Genomic DNA, 20,644 nt, shown 5'->3' with positions numbered 1-20,644 from the left:
CTATCTTACCCCTCTTTGGAATTTTTATGCCCTATGTCTCTTTCCACTCACTGGAAACGAGAATAATAGACGCGCCATTGAGTTATATCGTACACCACAGACAGAACAACATTAGTTGCACAGCATTTCGAGGCAGGTTCCGATCTGGTGCATGAGGTGTAGGTACACCAGCTCAATCAAAGTTCAGATAGTAATTGTCTAACTGAATAATTTCTCATAATTTTATTTAAACATAAGTAAATAAAGAAGTAAGCTATTAACTAAACAAAATATGTCCTTTAAAGGAGTGATTACATTTTAACATGGAATGATTGGTTTGATGTACAAAGACCGTTTCCACCATATCACAACCTTTTCCCAGTTCATATTATAAAACATTTCTCTCTCTGTCTCTCCGCTTCTCGCTGTCTCATACTGCAGAATTTTTTTCCGTGCAGCAGAAACACTGACCGAAGAAGAAACAGTAACAAAATTCAGAACCCAATAAAATCAACCAGAAAACCCTAAACTCGCTTGGAAAAAACCTTGCTTGCGATTTCCATGGAGTCTCTGTCTAGACCTCCTCACAGAAGAAAACACTCCACCTCCACAGCAAATGCCTTCTCGTCCTTTTCCTCGAAAAACCCTTACGATGATGTTCTGTTATCGAGCGGCGGCGGAGGGCGGGGTTCGTTGGGGACGAAGCTTGGAGTTCAGGAGTACGCTGAGATTTTCTCCGGGTCGCAGCGCGAGTCGTCCATTCCGGTTCTCGATCTTTCTGGCCTGGAAGAACGTGCCGGGTCGGGTGATTTTCGGAGCTCCAAGCTTGACTACTCCAATATTTTTGGTGGCTTTAGGGATGAGGATGTAGCTGTACCGTACGAACAGTTGTTTGCTGGAGGAAAAATAAGAAAAACCTCTTCTGATAAACCAAGGTGAGTTTTTTTGGGCTGTTAACCATTGTTTTTATTTATTTATTTTTTTTGGTTTTCTAATTTGGTTATTTATGCAGTGATTGAAAATGTGATTTTGAGTTTCATTCTTGTTGCTGTTGTCGATTAGACATATATTTTGAGATATTTTTCCGGGTTATGGTGATGAATATCTGGGGTTTTGCAATGTTTGATTTGCTAAGAATTGCATAGTCAGAAATGAAAAGAAAAAATCCGACTTTTGTAGCTTAGATGAAGCTGCCATTTTTTCGTAGAATAATATAGGTAATAGTTTGATTCTCGCATTTTCTCTCGGATGCTTATGCCGTTATTTTAATCTTTCTCTCAAAGTTCCTTTTAGGAAAGAATAGCCCTGTTAATCTTTAGTTTTTCAAAACCTCTTATCAACAATTACCAATTGGTTGCTGCTTGATTACTTTAGTAAATTTGGGCTGATATTGGTAATCATAATTCCATTTAGTTTATGGTTCTTGGATGACAACAGATAAATTTATGCTCGATTTTTCTTACGCCCTCTGGCCCTCTTATAAGGTCAATGAGTTTAGGATTGATTTTGCGCGAAAGGGCATATTTAAATTTCTGCGAAGTTCCTTTTTTTCCTGGCAAGAGTGGATTTCTTTAATCTGTAGTGTTTAAAAATTTATAGCTAGAAAATTTGCATCTTGATTGCGCTTATTCAATCATTTCTGTACTTTTACTAATTGATTGAATTAAAGTTTTTCCTTAATTGACAGCTGCACACCGTCTTAGATTTGTGCCGTTGATTGCACAGCTGGACAAATATTTTGTCGTTACTTTGTTTGCCAGCTGATTCAAATTATTGATACGTGGCATTGACTTGGAAAATGATTTATGCTTTGAGTTGTTGCATTTTCCTTATGATCAAGCTTTGTTTAGTTCCACATGTTGCTTGCTTAATTTCCTGTTAATTAGGCCGTCTGTCCTGTTTCATGAAATGAGTAGCTTCTCTTGTTTCGTACATTGATAAACATTCTTCATTTCTTGTCTGTTCTTAAATATCAAAGGCCTAGTATGACCACATAGAACTGTTATGTATTTTTTGGCAAGTTTATCATATTTTGGTTGCATAATCATAAATATGTTTTTGTTCCGGTGACACAAGTGGATTGAGTTGTTAGTGTCAGACTACTGTCCAAAAAAGATTCTTTGGAATCTGAAGTCTTCTACTATAATGAATCCTTTGCAACGCTGTGCTATAGAACCTTGAATTATCTTATTTCTATTTGTCTTATTTATGAAACTTGGGGATTCTCACTTTAGTCAAAATATTATGCCAGAACATTTTCTATTTAATGAGAGTGATTCGTTTTCGACCAAAATTGGTGTTTTCTTATTGGTATAGATCTTCCAGGAATTTTTGCACACATTTTCATTTTTGCTAAATCTGACTTTTCAGACTCCATCCTATTCTTCCCACACGCACACACAAAGGGGGTGTGTTCGTGTGTGTGATGTAACTTAGATTAAGACTATATTCGTTTTTAAGTTATTCGGATTCCTTCCATGTGCAACATTCACATATTGTATCTTTCATGAGGTATGTAACTTGTAATGTCATAACATAAATGATGTAATTTTTTAGATTCAAATTGTTTATTTAGTAGCCATGCGTTCCTGATTTAAAGTCGAGCTTTTTGGTATGGAGGAACTTAGATGTTGTTCCTGAATCTTCTATCATGTTTTCCACAGGACTCCAGCAAATAAAGGATCTCCTCTACGAGAGTCACATCGTTTAAATTCTTCTGGAAATAATGAAGGTTTCCCAGTTGAGGCACTCGATAAATCTATTGATAGCACAAAGCAGCAGTTTAACCTGTCATTCAATAAGTCCGGGCAACAAAGTAGTGATGGGTCAAATGGGAAAATGCATGTAGCAGAACTCCATGCTGTTCCTGGATTTACTTCTTTTGTTGATGGAACTGCACATCTGCATAAGACAGAAGGCAATAGGCCTGCACCTTCACTGAAACGTGAAGTTAGTCGTGCCTGGAGTTTCAGTGCTGAAGTTGAACAAAATCATGGCGGGAAATCTGAGGCACATATCTTAAATAATCAAATTTCTGACAGTGCTGTCAGAGGTAAAGTTGAATCAAGTTTGGATGAATCACATATCACTGATAAACCGCTTAACAAAGAGAAAATTAATTTCAAATCACACGATTCAAAAGTCTTGCCACCTTCGAGTTTTCAATCGAATCTAAATGAGCAGAAGGCCCACAGGCGAACAAGGTCATCAAGTTTTGGCTCTAAAGCTGATGCTTCAGAAAATATTGATGGTGACTCTTCACTTCCTTTTTTTGATGAGGAACTGGATGTTAATTCAGTTGCTGCAGCATCTGCAGCAGTGTTAAAGAAAGCAATTGAGCAGGCTCAAGAAAGTATAAGAATCGCTAAAGAGATAATGGAGAGGAGAAGGGAATGCTTTCGAGATGGTTCTAAACCAAGTCCTAGGGGCCGCTTGAAACTTAAGAAGGATAAGAAGGAAAAAAGAATTGTTCCTGACACAAACATTTCAAAAGAGAACAATGCTCCTACAAAAACATATGAAAGCCTAGATTCTGTATTGCCGGCATTTGAGGCAGATAGGAAATTTGCTCCATCCGCTGGACAAAAAGAGCTAATTTTTAATGCTGGTAAAATTGATGAGGATAAGATTCAGGAAAATGTTGAAGTAGCTGAAGAATATGCTGGGGCAAGAAGTTCTCCGGGGTTGAAAATCAATGCAGAGGGTAAAACATTAACTTTAGGTTCTGTACAGATGAACAATAGCAATAACTCTGTGCGTTCGATGAATGAACTTGTATCTGATATTAAGGAGATAGAAACAGTTGAAGAAATTTTGGACCAGACTGAGGTAGTTTTTGATCTTAAGGGAGGACAAGCAAATGTTGATGAGCACGGGAATTCGAGCAGAGTTCTTGATGCTTCCCAACGGGTGCCTGAACTGGAGGAGATTGTGGATAAAGCTGGAGAACATCCGATAATCAGCAAGGATGATGCCGAGATAGAGGAGAAACGAAATATTTTTGATGAAAATGGGAAGTGTACTGAGAAAGTTGAAGCGCATCAGGAAATTGGTAATGGGGAATTGCCTAAGTTGCAGAAGTTGGTGTTTGACAATCCACTAAATGAAACACGGAATCCGACCGAGAAGGAAAAGGAAAAAGAAGAAGATCCGAGACAAGAACAAATGGAGAAGAAAGTGGGGAGTGTTTCAAACTGGAAAGAAAAATACCACCAACCTGGGAAGAGTTATGAGGAAGAAGAAATTGCTTCAAGGAAGGAAGACCCTAATTCATGGTTCGGAACTGAAGAGGAGCCAAAAGAGGCCCTTGAGAAAGAAATCGAAGAGAGGGAACAGAAAGTCTTCCAAGAGGCAGGTGCAGTAGAAAAAAGGTTAGGTGGAGATAATGAACCAGATATTGATGAGAAGAAACCTAATTGTGCTCATGATGGAGATGAGCTAGAGATACGAGGAGAACATGAGCGCGAAGTAATTGGAGAGAGACATGCAGAGAATTCCGAAAATGAAACAACTGAGATGAGGCAGATGAATGAAAATAAATATGCTGAAGATCAGAAAATTGCAGCCTCTCTGGAGGCTGAAGAAATGAACAGCACACTAGGTGGAACTGGCAAACGTGAGGATAATCATGATATATATGACTTTCAGGAGGCTATTCTTGAGAAGAATTTTGATGCCTCTGTTGATGCATGTGATAGTGGTTCAAGCACCATAGTCACTCAGTTTCAGGAAGCCTGCACTGTTGAATTAAATGATAACAGTGTAGATGAAAATCAACGAGAAGTTGAAAGTGAGAAAGAGAAAGGCAGCACAACGAGAGTGACTGAAACATCTTCTTCAATTGAAAAGAATGAGAAACAAGAACCAGTTGAAGAAGCATTCCAACAGGAGGACAATGAAATGCTCAAGGCAGCTTCCTTGATTCGAAGTGCCTCTGAAATGAATTTTGTCGGTAGCAAACTGCACAATGCCTTTGAAGATCTTTCTTCTGATGGCATTACTGAAAATTCCAGTGACACAGATGTGAGCAATGAAGAAAAGTTGCCAAAGTATGGGGATGCTTTCAGAACATCTGACCAAATCCACAATGCAGCTCAAGAGGAGAATGCTAATGGAAACTACATGCAAGATTTCACTGAGTTCCATGCTTCTGGTGAAAAAACGACGGAACTTGATCTCACAGATGTAAAAGTTCCAGTGGAACAAACTTCAGAGATTGATGAAGGATCTGATTCAATTTCCAGTCTTGAAAAAATAGATGAATTGTCAGATCATGAAACCCAAACATTTGCAGAAAGTGTGAAGGATGAGGCCTTTAGTAAGGAAGAAGGTACAGATGATCTTGAAATGACTTGCAATGAGGTGCAATACGTTGAGGAACAAAATGAAGGGGAATCTTCTGTACCTAGTGAGGCCAAACAGAATGAAGAATCCCTGGAAACTGAAAGTGGGATGAAAACAGGCCAAAACGATGAGAACAAATTCTCTACTGTGGAAGATGGAGATGCCAAAGAAAATGTTCCTGAAGTTCAGAAGAAAGATTGCCAGCAAAGAATTGAAGCTATTAAGAGGAAAAGAGAGCAGGAAAAAGAAAGAATAGCTGTCGAGAGAGCAATTCGAGAAGCTCGTGAAAGGGCATTTGCTGAAGCTCGAGAAAGGGCAGAAAGGGCTGCCTTGGAAAGAGCAGCAGCCGAAGCTCGGCAAAGAGCTATGGCAGAGGCACGAGAGAAGCTTGGGAAAGCCTCTGCATCGACTAAACAATCTGCCGATAAAGCCATCAGTGAGTCCAAGCTCAGAACTGAACGTGCTGCAGTAGAGAGAGCTACAGCAGAGGCTCGTGAACGTGCTCTAGAGAAAGCATTCTCACAGAAAACTCCCAATGAGGCAAAAACACAGGCTGACAAATTTTCTGGTGTCTCCAGAAATAATGCATTAAAACATAGCTATTCTTCATCGGTGAGTATCAGATTATTTGTTTATTGCGCAGGCTACAGCATTTAATCACATGCTAGAAGAGTGATAGATTGAGTTTCCCACAGGACCTGGAGAAATTTGATGGAAATAATAATGAATCAGCTCAAAGGCGTAAAGCAAGATTAGAGAGGCATCAGAGGATAATGGAGCGAGCGGTACACATTCCTTACAGTTGTTTATGCAACTTTTTGATTTTTCAATTGCTAGCCTTAACCAGCTTATTATCTTTTTATGTTCAAACAGGCAAAAGCACTTGCAGAGAAGAATATGCGAGATCTTCTTGCTCAGAAAGAGCAAGCTGAGAGAAATGTAATATTTCTTCCATCAAATTTTAAGTTATCAATCCTGGTGCTCTGTACATCTTTTCAACTTATTATTAATTTTTAAATGCAGAGATTAGCAGAATCTCTTGATGCTGACATTAAGAGATGGGCGACTGGAAAGGAGGGGAACTTGCGTGCACTGCTTTCGACTCTGCAATATGTATGCATTGACTCCCCCATTTATTTCACAACTTCAGTTTTTCTGCTTTATTTTGTCATTAAGGAGTATTTTGAAAGTGATAAGTACGAAAACTAGCTATTCTGAATTAGATTAGCCACTCATATTCAGCTTTAACTTATTATCCTCTGCAGATCCTTGGCCCAGACAGTGGTTGGCAACCAATTCCCCTAACTGAAATCGTAACAACTCCTGCTGTGAAGAAAGCTTACAGAAAGGCAACCCTTTATGTACATCCAGACAAATTGCAGCAAAAAGGAGCTAGCATTCAACAAAAATACATATGCGAAAAGGTTTTCGATCTTCTTAAGGTATGCTTTATTTTCTCTTGAACTATAAAACCGGTTTCTTTTTTGGGGCCTAGCAACATCAAATATCGCGTTTCAGAGTTTAATGCCTTACCGTCATCATAAGAAAACCTTTTCTTTGTTAGTAATGACTAGAGCTCCTAGAAGATAGCCTCATAGAGATCTTTGAAGACCACTGGGCTGCCACTCGAAATTTAGCTCTTGTTTGACCCCATTTTTTTAATCAAAATGCAGTCTTTAACTTCATTTCAATCACATTTTTTAATAAAACAATATTACATGTAAAGCTAATTTATTTATTTATTTTAATTTTTTAACCACACATTTTCCGTCATAACACCATTTCAAAATGCACTTAAAAAAAGAAAAAAAGAAGAAGCTTGAACAACCCCCTTAAAGTGTTGCATTATAAGTGAAGCCCTCCCATTCTCTCTCTCTCTCTTTACTTTTTTTTTTTTTTTTTTTTTTTTTTTTTTGGGGTTGAAATGGCAAAAAACATATTCCTTTTGGCGACTCTTATGCTAATTTTTATGTTTTATTTCATAAATTCTTGTCCTGTCAACCTCAGGCAGCATGGAACAGATTCAACTCAGAGGAGAGGTGAATAACATGCAATGCAGAGGAAATAGCAACTGTGAACATTCTGTGATTGCATTTAGTTCCTTGTTTTCTATTTAGAGGGAGGGGGCTTGTAGATACAATTGACGAAACTGAAAATTTAGCTGTAGGAAATTGCCTATTTTCGTGGTAGAATGATGTACTATAACCTGTGACATGTTCAGAATTTAATTATTGCTTGCCCCCATTAAATTAAATTTTATTTTTTTCTCTTTATTTTCGATCACACAGTGTTCCATAAAATAATATGATATCTAAACAATTTGTTTTTTTTTTAACCACTCATTCTTCCAAAAAAAAGAAGAAGAATTAGAAGTAGAAGAAGAAGAAGAAGACTATTCCATCTATTTTAATTTGAAAAAATAGGGAAATTTTCTATTGGAATTGCCTATTTATGAACTGCAGAGTTTTTCTAAATGGTAGTGTAGGTAGTGATGATGCCTCAATTCTTACGAGTTTAGGTGTAAAATATATATTTTTATTTTTAGTTATTATATGACCATCAAATAAAGAAAAAAATACATATAATAAAAAAACTAGAATTATATATATTACAATTACTTTTTTTTAAGAATAATTATTTAATGATTTCGAACATTTTGACAATTTTGAAGGTTAAAAAAACCTAGACAATTCAAAGTTGAAAGCTCAAGATCCTTATTGAGTTAAATGAGCTCGAGAAATTGTCCACACTAATTTATGTGGAAATTACAGATTCTAATAAATTAAAAATTTCCATTTCATAAATCATAGGCAAACTTTAATCTTTAAAAAATCAATTTTTTTTTTAATTATACAAATTTCATCTCAAAACCCCAATCAATATATTTTTCTCTCCATCTCCCTCTCTCTCTCCAGAGTCTTATTACCGGCACTTTTCCTCCTCTCCCTTCTTCTCTCTTCCTTAGTCTCTATCTTCTTTCCCCCTCCTAGATTATGGAACCACCCTCATCAATGGCAGCAAGGTGCGACGCAGAATTTGCTTCGTTGCCTCAATTTTTTGGGATTTTTTTTTATTCCATCTATTCTACGGTGGTCGATAGTGGTGGTGCTGGTGGTTGTGGCGGGTGTGGGATGACATGAGAGATGTGATTTGGTGGTGGTTATTATAGATTGGAGCTGAAGAAGAGAATGGGTATTTATAGTTGTTGATGGCAGTGGCAATGATGATGGTGTTTGTGTGTTGGTGGTGTTATGGTAGTGGCTAGGGGTGGGCGGATCTGGTGGTTGAGGGCGTGTGCAGCGTCGGGCATTCACAACGCTCGTGTGTGGTAATTTTGTGGTTTGAGTTACTCTGTTGATGGAGACTAATGAAGTGGCAAGAGATTTTGGACGGCGACGACGGTAGATGGTGGTGGTCATAGCAGTGGGTGCGGTGGTGAAGGTGAGATGTTGGTGGCCCTGGCTATTGAGATGGATGTGTTGATTTGTTTGAGACAGTGGTGTTGTTGTCGGGTGGTGGCAGTTCTAGCGGTGATGTGGCAGTGGTGCTATCAGAGACAGTGGTTGTCTCACGTGTTGGTGGTGGTCACGGATGATTTGGTTGATTGTGACCATTAAATTGATTAATCTGTAATTAATAAATAATATGTGACCAATAAAAAAGATAAATTATGACCAAGATCTAATGTGTGACAAAAAAATTAATAATTTGTGCCTACTAATAAGTTGTGGAGACGACGAAGAGATGGTGGTCGTAAGTGTTGGTGGTGGTCACAAATTATTTGGTTGACTGTGACCATTGAATTTGTTAATATGTGACCAATAAATAATATGTAACCAATTAAAAAGATAAATTGTGATTGAAAAATAATGTGTGACTTGAAAATTGTTAATCTGTTACTGATAATTTAATAATTTGTGACTGTATAATAAGTTGTGATTTGTAACCAATAGATAAATCGTGACTTATAAATTTTTCAATTTGAAACCTATAAAATTTTTGAATTGTGACCGTAAAATAATTTGTGACATAATATCTCTAATTTATGACAAAAAAAATAATAAGTGACGAATTAAATCGTTAATTTGTGACCAAATTATATAAATATGTGACTTAAAAATATATTTAACTACTAAATTAATTAATTAATTAAATCATATTTTTTTTTGCAAATCTGAATTTTGAAATTTGAAACTTATTTTCTTATTTTTGAAATTTACCATACTTAATCTCTTATTTATGAAAATTTCCCCTAATTTATTGCTTAGAGTCTCAAGAGTAACATTAATTATTAGGTCTGAGAAATGGTTCTTTAAAAAACGTTAGAAAAAGTTGTTTGTCTTTCGCCGTTTAGATCTACATTAGGTGTTCAAAAGAAAAGTTGATACTTTTTTCGTACATTGTCACTATACGAGACATTCTGAAAACACTTCATGTTCAGATAATACTTTTTCACGTCTTTTTATAACAATGCGTATAAATTTCTAATTTGACGTCTAGTCGAGATGCTCTAGACGTAGAGTAGGGTAGTCCTAAATTACTAAATTTTTGTTATCTTGCTTAAGGTTGAATTTCTACAATGAAACACCATTATAATTGAATTGGTAGAACCTTCAAAAAAAATTTGATTATTTTTTAATTGAGTGAACGATTCTAACAGAAATATGAGGTCATTAATGGGTCCAAACTTTTCCTAATGTATATTTCTTCACTCAAGGCCTAAACTTTTTGCAGAAAAGACCAATGCTCTTGTTTGGGAGCCATTTTTCTGCCAAAATGCATTTTTATATCACATCAAGTGGGCCACCATTTATCATACACTTGATAATAATGTTTGATATTTATGGCATTTTTCCTTTTTCTACCCATGTTTTGTTATTTGTGCTTTTTTTCTTTTTTAATTTGACAGCTTGGCATCCGATTTGAATATTCAAAGGGCAAATATGAAATTTTAGCCCTTGTTTGAGCCACATTATTGGAATGAAAATATATTTTTGAATAATGTATTGATGAAAAATGTGTGGTTAAAAGATAAGGAAAAATTTTGAATTTGCGTGTAATATTATTTTATTGAAAAATGTGTGATTAAAATGATGTTAAATTACTGTTAAAGAAAGTACTTTTCTAAAAAACGTCGCTCAAACAGGGCCTTATAAATTAAAAAATTTAATCTTGTGCAGCTATTTGTCAAATATAATTGTATAACATAATTTACAACGGTTACTTTTCTTCTAAAAAATAAGTAAAAATGGCTCCCAAACAAGAAATGTATAAAATAATTTGTAACGATTGCTTTTGGTGATACTACAGCCATGACCCCCTCGTTCTGAGCAAAAGCCAACCAAAATCGATCGGTTTGAATTGGTTTTTAAGTTCAATTGCGTTAGGCCGAGTTATGAATTAAAACCCAATCAATTCACGATGAGTAGAAAAATTTAATACCTAAAATGAAAAAACTTAAATAGATACAATGGTGGTAACAAGAGAAGGATTTAGTATGTACAAACATCCTCTCATTATTATTATTATTATTATTTTTATATATATTTAAAGGTTGATTGATGTGAATACTATGTATAAATGCAAAATAATTTGACCGATAAAGTAAAAAATAAGAATGTAAAAATGAAATGAATAAATTAAAAAATATATATATAAAAAGAAAAAACTCTATAGTTTCAAATTATGTTAAAAATAACGGAGATTTTCAAGTGATTTCAAACTTTAAAAATTGCTCAAATTCAACAAAAAATAATCAAATCGAACTTGAATTGAACCCAAACCCAAGCCCAAACCAACCAACCTAACCCAAATTATCCCAAGCTTGATCCCACCACCTACCTTTTATTACAAATTTTTAAATTTTATCCATTGTCAACAAATTTATTTTATTCTAATAAATTTGAGGTTGGTATTATGGGTCATTTTCCTTCTCAATTGAAGGATTTACTGTGACTGAACTATTTATAATAAAAAATAAAAATGTTTTTTTTTTTTTTTTTTTTTATCTACCATCATCGATCGTTGTAGGTGAAACTTTATCCAGGTTTGGGTGTTAAGACTTAGGCTAACAGTTGTTGTAAGCAGCTTCTGTTCTACATGCTCACGCTTCAAAAATGGTGACAACAGATTTTCATGTGACCAGTTGGGATTTCTTGATGAAATATAATTGACAAAACAAAAATAAACAAGAATCTCAAAGCATAATTGAATAATAAAGACAAGAACACCAAAAATGTTGACCCTATTTAGCCAATCGGCCTAGCCTTGAGGGCTTAGGGACTGGAGCCCGTTCCACCTGTGTAAATTTGCCATCCAAAAGAGAGTATCGTGTATATCAAATCACTCAGAAAACCACTTTTGATCAACAATCCACATGGATCCTCAAAACCACAACAAAACCTTTCGAATAATCAACCCTGACCAATCATGACTCAAAAAATAAATAAATCACATGCTTAACCAAGCCTAGAGTTACTGTAGCAGGATAGTTTTTCAAGAATCGATCTCAAACAAGGATTAAATAGAGAAGACTTTAACCAAAAGGGAAGAAGAAGAAGATCGCATACAGACAAAAAACTAGAGAGAAAAATTGAAGAGACCAAGAATGAAAAGCACATAAAAGCTACAATGAACCGACAGCCAAGTCAATTGGATTGATAATCCAAGAATGAATCTATCTGATCAAATGGTTCACAACCCTTCTCAACTAGAATAATCCTTGCCACAACCAATAAACCATTTGGAAGTTGTCACGTAGGCCATCCATAATCCAAATAATTAGCCAAAGCAACTTTCAAACATAGCACCCTTTTAATAGTGTTTTAAGAAACACATACATTCAATCTTCACCTTAATTCTCAATAATACTCAACTCTCTATGGTCTCTAAATTGCAAATGGAAGCCAGTCCATTATCATTGCCTAGTAGCTGCAATTTTTTTTTTTTTTTTACTTTTATCTTTTTTTTTTTTTTTGGCAATGAAAACAAATTCTAAGAATTTTTGTAAAAATATATTTCCCTTTAATTGGAAATTTTCAAGTAAAACAAAGTCAAACGAACACCAAAAGATAAATGATTTTCTTAATTTATTTTTTTTTGGCAATGAAAACAAATTTCATGCCCAATACCAGTAAAATATATTCAATGCAATTTTTTTTTTTTTTAAACTTGTATCAATACATATTAAAGTCAAGCAGGATTTAAATTTTCCTACAGATAAAACTTTTGTTCCCATGTCTGAGAGATTTTTATCAATATGAACTTTAAACAAATTAACTTCACCTATAGAGATCTTTTCTTTAATAAAACAATACTTCACCTTAATATGTTTTGATCTTTCATGATAAACAAGGTTTTTGCTAAGCAAAAATGCACTCTGGCCCTCAATAAAGATAGTGGAAAGTATCATACAGAAAGTTCAATTCATTTAAAATTTCCTTTAACCAAATATATTATTTATAGCCTTAGTAATGACAACATATTCAGCTTCAGTACTGGATAATGTTACCATTAACTACAATTGTGATTTCGACGTTATTCAATTATCACCAAGTTGTAAAAAAGTAAGCTGTATTTTCTATTATCTTTAGCACCTGCAAAATCAGCATCTACATACCCTTTAATGTTAGTTTATCAATCCTTTTTTACACACAAGATCCAAATTTAAAGTACCAACAACGTATCTTAAAAACCATTTCAAACTCGCCGAATGGGGCTTACCAGGGTTGGACGTAAATTTACTCAAAAAATTAATTGCATAAGTTAAATCAGGTCTATTTGTAATTATGGAGAACACAACAAAACCTATAACATTAGCGTAATGCATGTTCCTCATCTCCCTTAATTTCTCCTCTATTTTAGTAGAGTGTGCATTGGGTACTAATCTGGCCTTATACCTAAAAGGATCACTAGGATTATTCCCTTACTCAATTTTGTAAATCTATTTACATTGTACTATTTTATGATCCTTATGCTTGATAACCAACTTCCATGTTCTATTCTAAATTAAAGATTGCATTTCTTCTTCCATAGTCTTTTTCCAATTTTCAAATTTTGGACCATTCACAACTTTTTCAAAAGAAGCAGGTTCAGAATGTATTATTAGTTGGAAGGTTAAGCTCTTCAATCACTTTTTCACTTTGAGGTTCATTCACCTCAACATGTTCAGGTACAGGTTCATGTTATTCAATTAAAGGAGTTCCAGTTTCATTTTGTTCAGGTTGTGTTAGGTTGAACTTGGTTAACTTCACATCACACTGAACACCCTTCTCACTTCCAGGTTCAACAAACTTATCAGTTTTATGTTTTAGGCATGGCATTTCAGATTCATTAAAGACTACATCTCTGCTGCATATCAAAAACATGTACCCTTTTATGCCCGTTGGATAAACTAACATCACCCTTCTTATTTTTCCTCATATTGATGTGCATAAGCAGGATATTGAAAGACTCTTATATGTGTTTGTGGTCTCCTAATCCACAGTTCTTTTGGAGTTTTGAAGTCCATAGAACTGGATGTAGATCTATTAATCAAATAAGCAGTAGTACTGACTGCCTCTGCCCAGAAACCTTTGGCTAATCCTAAGCTAATAAACATGCATCTGACCTTATTCACTGAGGTCCTATTTGTACTCTCTGCTATTCCATTTTGTTGGAGTGTTAGTCTAACAATTCTACATCTCATTATTCCCTTTTACTTGCAATAATCATCAAATTCAAAGTTACAAAGCTCGAGGCCATTATCAGTCCTTAGAAATTTTCACTTTTTATCTATTTGGTTTTCTACCATCTTAAACCAAGTTCTGAACTTCTGAAAATTTTTAGATTTAGCCTTTAAAGGGTAAACCCAAACTTGTCTGGAATAATCATCTATAAGAGACAAAAAATACTTATTTCCTTCAAAGGTGGGATGTTTCTCAAGTCTCCAAAAATCTGCATGAACATAATCTAATGGTGTGTTGGTACTATGAGAACTTGTTTCAAAACTTACTCTGTGAGACTTACTCAACACGCAGGTCTTACAAAAATTTAAGTTCAATTTTATCTTTTCCAAGTAGTTTTTGGTAACTTAGATACTTTAAGCTTTTGTTACCACTATGACACTTTCTATTATGCCATAGCTCAGATTTGTTTTCAATAATAGTGAATAGACTGGGATCGAGTACAAGGATTGTATTACCTTCAAGGTAGTTCAATCCATTTCTCTTTGGTCCTTTCATAACAATTAAAGAACCTTTCATAATTTTCAAAACTTGATTGTCAGACTTAAAAACATGTCTTCCATCTTCAAGAATCCCTAAGAAGATGAGGTTTCTTTTGATATAAGGGACATATTTGACATTCCTGATTAGTCTTACAATGCCAACATGCATTTTAATGGTAATATCACCAATCCCAATTACAGTCTAAGAATTATCATCTCACATATAGACTTTCCTAGGTTCTATATCCTTATAGTTATAAAACATAGTTTTTATTGGACTTATATGAAAGGTACAACCAGAATCTAATATCTAGTCCTTATTAGTTTCATCACTATTTATAGTTATCACATGTGGGCTATCAAGTTCAGACACTACAGCAGCATTGTTTAGTTCCCCATTGTTCCAATCTTTTTGTTTCTTGTTCCAATCAAAACAATCTCATAAAATCCCATAATTTTCCACAGTGGTAGCACTTTTTACTACTCTTGTCTTTAGATTTTGATCTCCCTTCTGATTTCTCCTTCATCATTTTATGTTGAAATGTATGTTCTCTCTTCTCAGATCTTCCTCTAACAAATATATTCTACTCTATAGAGCTAGATCTAAATCCTTCCTAACCTCTAACTCTCTGGTTCTCAAGGCATCTATCACTATAGCATGTGTCAATTTATCCCTTGAGTATTTATAACATTCCTGACATCCTTATGAGATTCCGGTAATGAATTCAATAAAATCACAGCAAGGTATTCATCATCAAATTTCTTTTTATTGTGTGCTAGACAGTTAACAATAATGTTGAAGTCACTTAAGTTCACTTCTAAATTTTTTCCAGGGTCCATTCTAAAGCTAAATAGTTTTTCCAAAAGATAGATTTTATTTGGCAAAGTTTCAATTAGAAACATAGTGTCAAGTGCAGTCCATGAGTCTCTAGCAATTTTATCTTTTTCTACTTGTCTAACAATATTATTAGATAGGTGCAAAATTATTGAACTACGTGCAATTTCATTCATTTCTTTAATTTCATTAGGTTTACTTTAAGTTATGCAGGAAAATGTTTTAGGATCATCAATTGCTTTAGCAACTCTTTGTTGGACCAAAATGACAATATTTTCTACTTCCATAATAAGTAATCCCCATTTTTATTGAATTTTGATAACTCGACCTTTGAAACCATTGCAAGTTCTGTAAACGGATGTTCTGTACTCAAGGACATAGTATGATCTTAAATTGTAGATCAACTATTAGGTAAAAAAAAAGTTTCAAAATTTTTTTCAATTTAAAACCGTTATTGAACTGCATAAATTGAAGCAGAAATCAATAATATTTGATCAAGAATTGTATCAATATTAGTGATTAATACAGTGATAACAATTATATGTCATGAATTGTACAATATAGTTAAAAAATTTAGACACACTACATATAACATACCATCAAAAGAAATAGCTGTGTTAACATATAAATCAAGAAATAACTCATGCATATGTATTATCTATCATGCATCACCAATTAAAGACTTGCTAGAGGTTATGAAACATTCTTACCAAATACTGTTGTCAAATAGTAAAGAAGAACATCAAGAACTCTAATTAGGAACCAAGAATCCACTTAATCACCGGAGATCAGTACAGTTGGCGTACTGCCACACAATCGATTGCTAATATCACCAAAAGAAAAAATTAATCACAAATCTCTTTGAGAAATATTTAAGAAATCGACAGATCCCCCAAAAATTTGACCCAAGAAAAAAATTATTTTAAAAAAATGCACACTTAGGAACCCTAAAAGCTCTAATACCAATTTTTTGGAATTTCTTGATGAAATATAATCAACGAAACAAAAATAAACAACAATCTCAATGCATAATCGAAGAATGGACACAAGAACACCAAAATGTTGACCCAATTCAGCCAATCGACCTAGTCTTGGGTCTCAGGGACTGGAGCCCATTCCACTAGTGTAAATTTGCCATCCAAAAGAGAGTATTGTGTGTATCAAACCACTTAAAAAACTAGTTTTGATCATCGATCCATATATGGATCTACAAATCACAACAAATTATTTCGGATAATCAACCCTAACCAATCCTAACTCAAACGAAAAATGTCCCAGACTCAACCAAGCCTAGAGTTACTATAGCAGGATAGTTTTTCAAAGATCAATCTCAAACAAGGATTAAACAGAGAAGATTTTAACCAAAAAGGGAAGAAGAAGGCAGCACATAAACGAAAAACTAGAGAGAATTTGAAGAGGCCAAGAATGAAAAATGAGTAAAAGCCACACTGAACCGGCAACCAATTCAATTGGATTAATAATCCAAGAATGAATCTCCACCATCTATCTGATCAGACGATTCACAACCCTTCTCAACTAACAAAATCCTTGCTACAGCCAGTAAACCATTTGGAGGTTGCCAAGTAGGCCATCCATAATCCAAATAATCAGCCAAAACAACTTTCGTAAATACCACCCTTTCAATAGTGTTTCGAGAGACACACACTTTCACTTGCCATCAGAACTTGTTCAGAAGCTACCCTTGAAATCTTGAGGGATAACATACCACAAAACCAGGAAAAAAGTTTCCCAATATATCTTCGACTTCTAGTTAATTTACTTAGATTCTTAATAAATTTTTATCAACCTTACAATTAATATTTGAAAGGGATATTAATTAGGGTTTACGAGAGGAAGGATGCATTGAGTAGTTTGGTTGGCCTTTCGCCCCTACATTTTTGCAATAGGTTAATGTATATAGCCTTAGATTCTTCTCAGAGAAATAAAATGTAATCTGCATTTCAACAAGCAGCAAATCATGGCCTTCAATTGCAAGAACTTGTGCTTTTTGATATGCTGGATAATCACCTTTACAATAGTCTCCTGGCTCTTACAATGAACAAATGTTTTAGGTTTCTTGAAGTTTTTCTGGTTCAATATGATTCTTTCATTTTTCATGGGTTTTTTTTTTATTTTTTTATTTGTTCTTGATACTTGTATTCTACTCAGGAATTGGATTTTGTGATTTTTGAAGCTAGAAACTATGGGGTAAAGCCGATATAGCATCTGATGATTATTTCTTTAGAGACTCAATGGTGAAGGAATGCTACAAAAACCACATTGAAGTAAGTTATTCAAATTTATTCTGGGAAACAACACACGAACACACATTTATTTGTCGGTTTGCAGTCCTTTTATAATTTTTGTTTCCATATGCATCAGAGGAGTAAACCAAATTAATGTAGAGTAATAGTGGTATCTAGTAACATGAAAACATTCATGTAGTCATCTCTAAGCATGTTTGGCTAATGTTTATAAATTTTTTATAATTTGATTTTGTAGAACCCACAAGTTCTACCTAATTATTGACCACTTATTTCTACATGTTTATAATTTAATCTATTTATAAAAACTTCACAACACATGCGCTAATTAGGGTGACCTTAAAAGGTGCTTAAAAGCACTATCTTTTGCACCAACCTACATGGTGCCAAAAGATGTGCTTTTAAGGACACTCGAACACGCAAAATTGTACGTTAGAAAAAATAGATAAGAAAATTAGAAATACTATTGGAATTATATAAATAAAATAATCAAAAGAAACATTACAATAAGCAGAGTAACAATAAAAGGAAGAAAGACTCTTGATGATGTAGTAGCGATACTAGAATGAAAAGAGGCCTATGTTGCACACAGTTTCCTTAAAACATATTTGTCCCCACCATGGTGCAGATAACTAATATTGAATGTCTTCTAGGATGCAATGATCGAAAGTAATTTACTAGCGCCTTATCACTACTTTAGGCGAACTGAAAATGTTTACACTTTTATCACGAAGTTAGAACAAAATCTTCTAAACTACTAAGAACAAGATTCTTGAAAACAAAGATTGAAGAGAAAACTCTCAAATTTGAGTGTGTGGAATTAGGAGGAGAACACCCTTATATATTACTAGGATGAAAAGGGGTTTCAATTTTTCATTAATTTGCATTAACATAAAAATGTTACAATAGCCTTTAGGGCTCTGTAACCACCAATTCAATTGGAAAATTAATTAGAGAATTGAAATATATTAAATTTGTTACAATTGTGTTCACTTCATTTAATTTTTTTATCGATGGTTATTTCTCTATTATACATTCAAAACTAAGAATGATGCTACGTGTACATGTAAAGTTTCACAGATTTTTTTAATAGGGTTCCACTTGATCATTTTTCATTGATCCTTGGCAAAAAACACAAAAAGGGCACCATACAGATGCTGCACCTATAAGTTGCTTGTAAACAATTCCTTTATACAAGGGGATTTGTCCCAAAACTAATTGACAATATTTAGGGATTCTTACTTGACAGATTAATAGGGGTTTCGTTCTACTAGCACCATTGATCGACAAAACAAATAGAATTAATTTGTTTTTTTATTATCTTCTTAATACTAGGCTGTGCTCACAAGACATAACAGTATCATGGAAATTGCATGAAGGATGACCCCACAATAATGGATTGGGAGCTTATGAATGAGCCAAGATGCACCACAGATGCATCAGGAAAGACCATACAGGTTTGCAATAATCTTTTCTTGAATGTTAAATGTGAATTTTCACTGCAATAAAAATCCAATTTAAGTCGAAAGAGATGCCAATGGTAGTACTAGTGATTGAAGTAAGGTCGTAATAAGGTAGATGTAGTAAATGTTCATTTAGATCACCTTACTTCCAAGTACCTCGCCTTGTTGGGAATAGCACTCGGTTGAGCATACCATCTCTATATTGAGAGTTACTCGACTCATTTCTTGACTTAAAGTAGTATTGGACAGTATAATTAACAAAATTTTAGCTTTTTTTCTTGCTTTATATTGTCTAGTGCTATTATCCTCCTTACTGGCCATTAATGAGTTTTTCGACAGGCGTGGATTTCAGAGATGGCTTCCTACTTGAAATCTATAGACAGTAATCATCTACTAGAAGTTGAACTTGAAGGGTTTTACGAATAATCGGATTTACACAAGCAGCAAAACAATCTAAATTTTGAAGTAGGAATAGTTTACTTAGATTTTGCCACTGCCACTGTTCACTCATATCAAGATCATTGGTAAGTATCCAAATATATTAACTTGTCTTAATGCATAAATTTAAGATTTTTTACTTTCCATAGTTATGTATAATTTACATGTTAACCAGCCAAAACTATGAAGCGCAAATCTCGTTTTTGGACAATTCGCCATCTCCAAGATGCACAAAACATTGTCCAAAAGCCACTTCTTTTTGCAGAGTTCTGAAAACCATCAAGAAATGCTGCTTATAATATATATCAAAGAGATTTATTCAGCAATATATTCGTTGGCAGTAGGGGATTACGTGGCAGTAGGCGGCTTATTTTGGCAACTTCTAACAGAAGGAATGGATGACTTCAAGGATGGGTATGAGATAACCTTAAACGAAAGACCATCAGTAGCCAGCCTGACTGCATAGGAAGATGTATATGAAACGGTCTCGAGTCGTCACAACTTAACAAAACATGAGGTAAAGAAAGAGAGAGAAGTGGAGAAGAGCAAAGAGTAGAAATGATGGAAATGAGTAAATTGAAATGAGGAGAAAATATTAGTCCAAGACATGTTTTTAGCTTAAGTTCTGAAAATCCTTAGCAAACACCCTTGACATAAAACTGTCTCGAGTCATCACAACGTAACAATTATGACAAATTCAGCCCCTATTTGGTATCAATTAAAATTCATATTTTAACCACATATTTCATTGATCTTTCAACTTTTCAAAGTCAACTGTTGACCTCGAAAATTGGTCTTTCCACGTGGCCAACCGAGAGCTACTCCACGTATTCCTTACTGTGCACAATCAGCGAATGGTCAGACGCACACGGCAGGGACCAGCGAGGGTGGTGGCCGTCGTATACACTCCGACGGTCAAGTCAGGTTTAAGTGGTCGGAACAGTACCCAGGGGCTGTGCAAATCAATGATAAAGGGGGAGGAGAAAATATATAAGCTTGCTATGAAGTGCTATGTAGTAAGAGTTTCATTACCTTTGCCTCTTGCCAAACCTTGGGTATTTATAGGTGGTATGAGCCGTTAGATGTTGGACGCGTGTATACATCTGACGGTATGAGG

The 20,644-nt window shown here is 34.6% G+C and overlaps 1 protein-coding gene and 1 pseudogene across 1 annotated transcript; both read left to right on the top strand.

Annotated features, from left to right (window-relative positions):
• Positions 1 to 342: 342 nt before the first annotated feature.
• On the top strand, positions 343 to 7,600 carry LOC111408934 (auxilin-like protein 1). Its single transcript, XM_023038781.1, has 7 exons — positions 343 to 914; positions 2,643 to 5,934; positions 6,018 to 6,107; positions 6,196 to 6,261; positions 6,346 to 6,435; positions 6,588 to 6,764; positions 7,330 to 7,600. Exons 1-7 carry the CDS (start codon positions 541 to 543, stop codon positions 7,363 to 7,365), a joined length of 4,125 nt encoding a protein of 1,374 aa, XP_022894549.1. The 5' UTR covers positions 343 to 540; the 3' UTR covers positions 7,366 to 7,600.
• A 9,250-nt stretch (positions 7,601 to 16,850) lies between these two features.
• LOC111409436 lies at positions 16,851 to 19,993 on the top strand (annotated as a pseudogene).
• Positions 19,994 to 20,644: the final 651 nt, after the last annotated feature.

This window comes from Olea europaea, chromosome 14 (genome assembly GCF_002742605.1).
Source record: "Olea europaea var. sylvestris chromosome 14, O_europaea_v1, whole genome shotgun sequence".
Taxonomy (NCBI): Eukaryota; Viridiplantae; Streptophyta; class Magnoliopsida; order Lamiales; family Oleaceae; genus Olea; species Olea europaea.
This window is presented reverse-complemented; position numbering and strand designations above follow the sequence as displayed.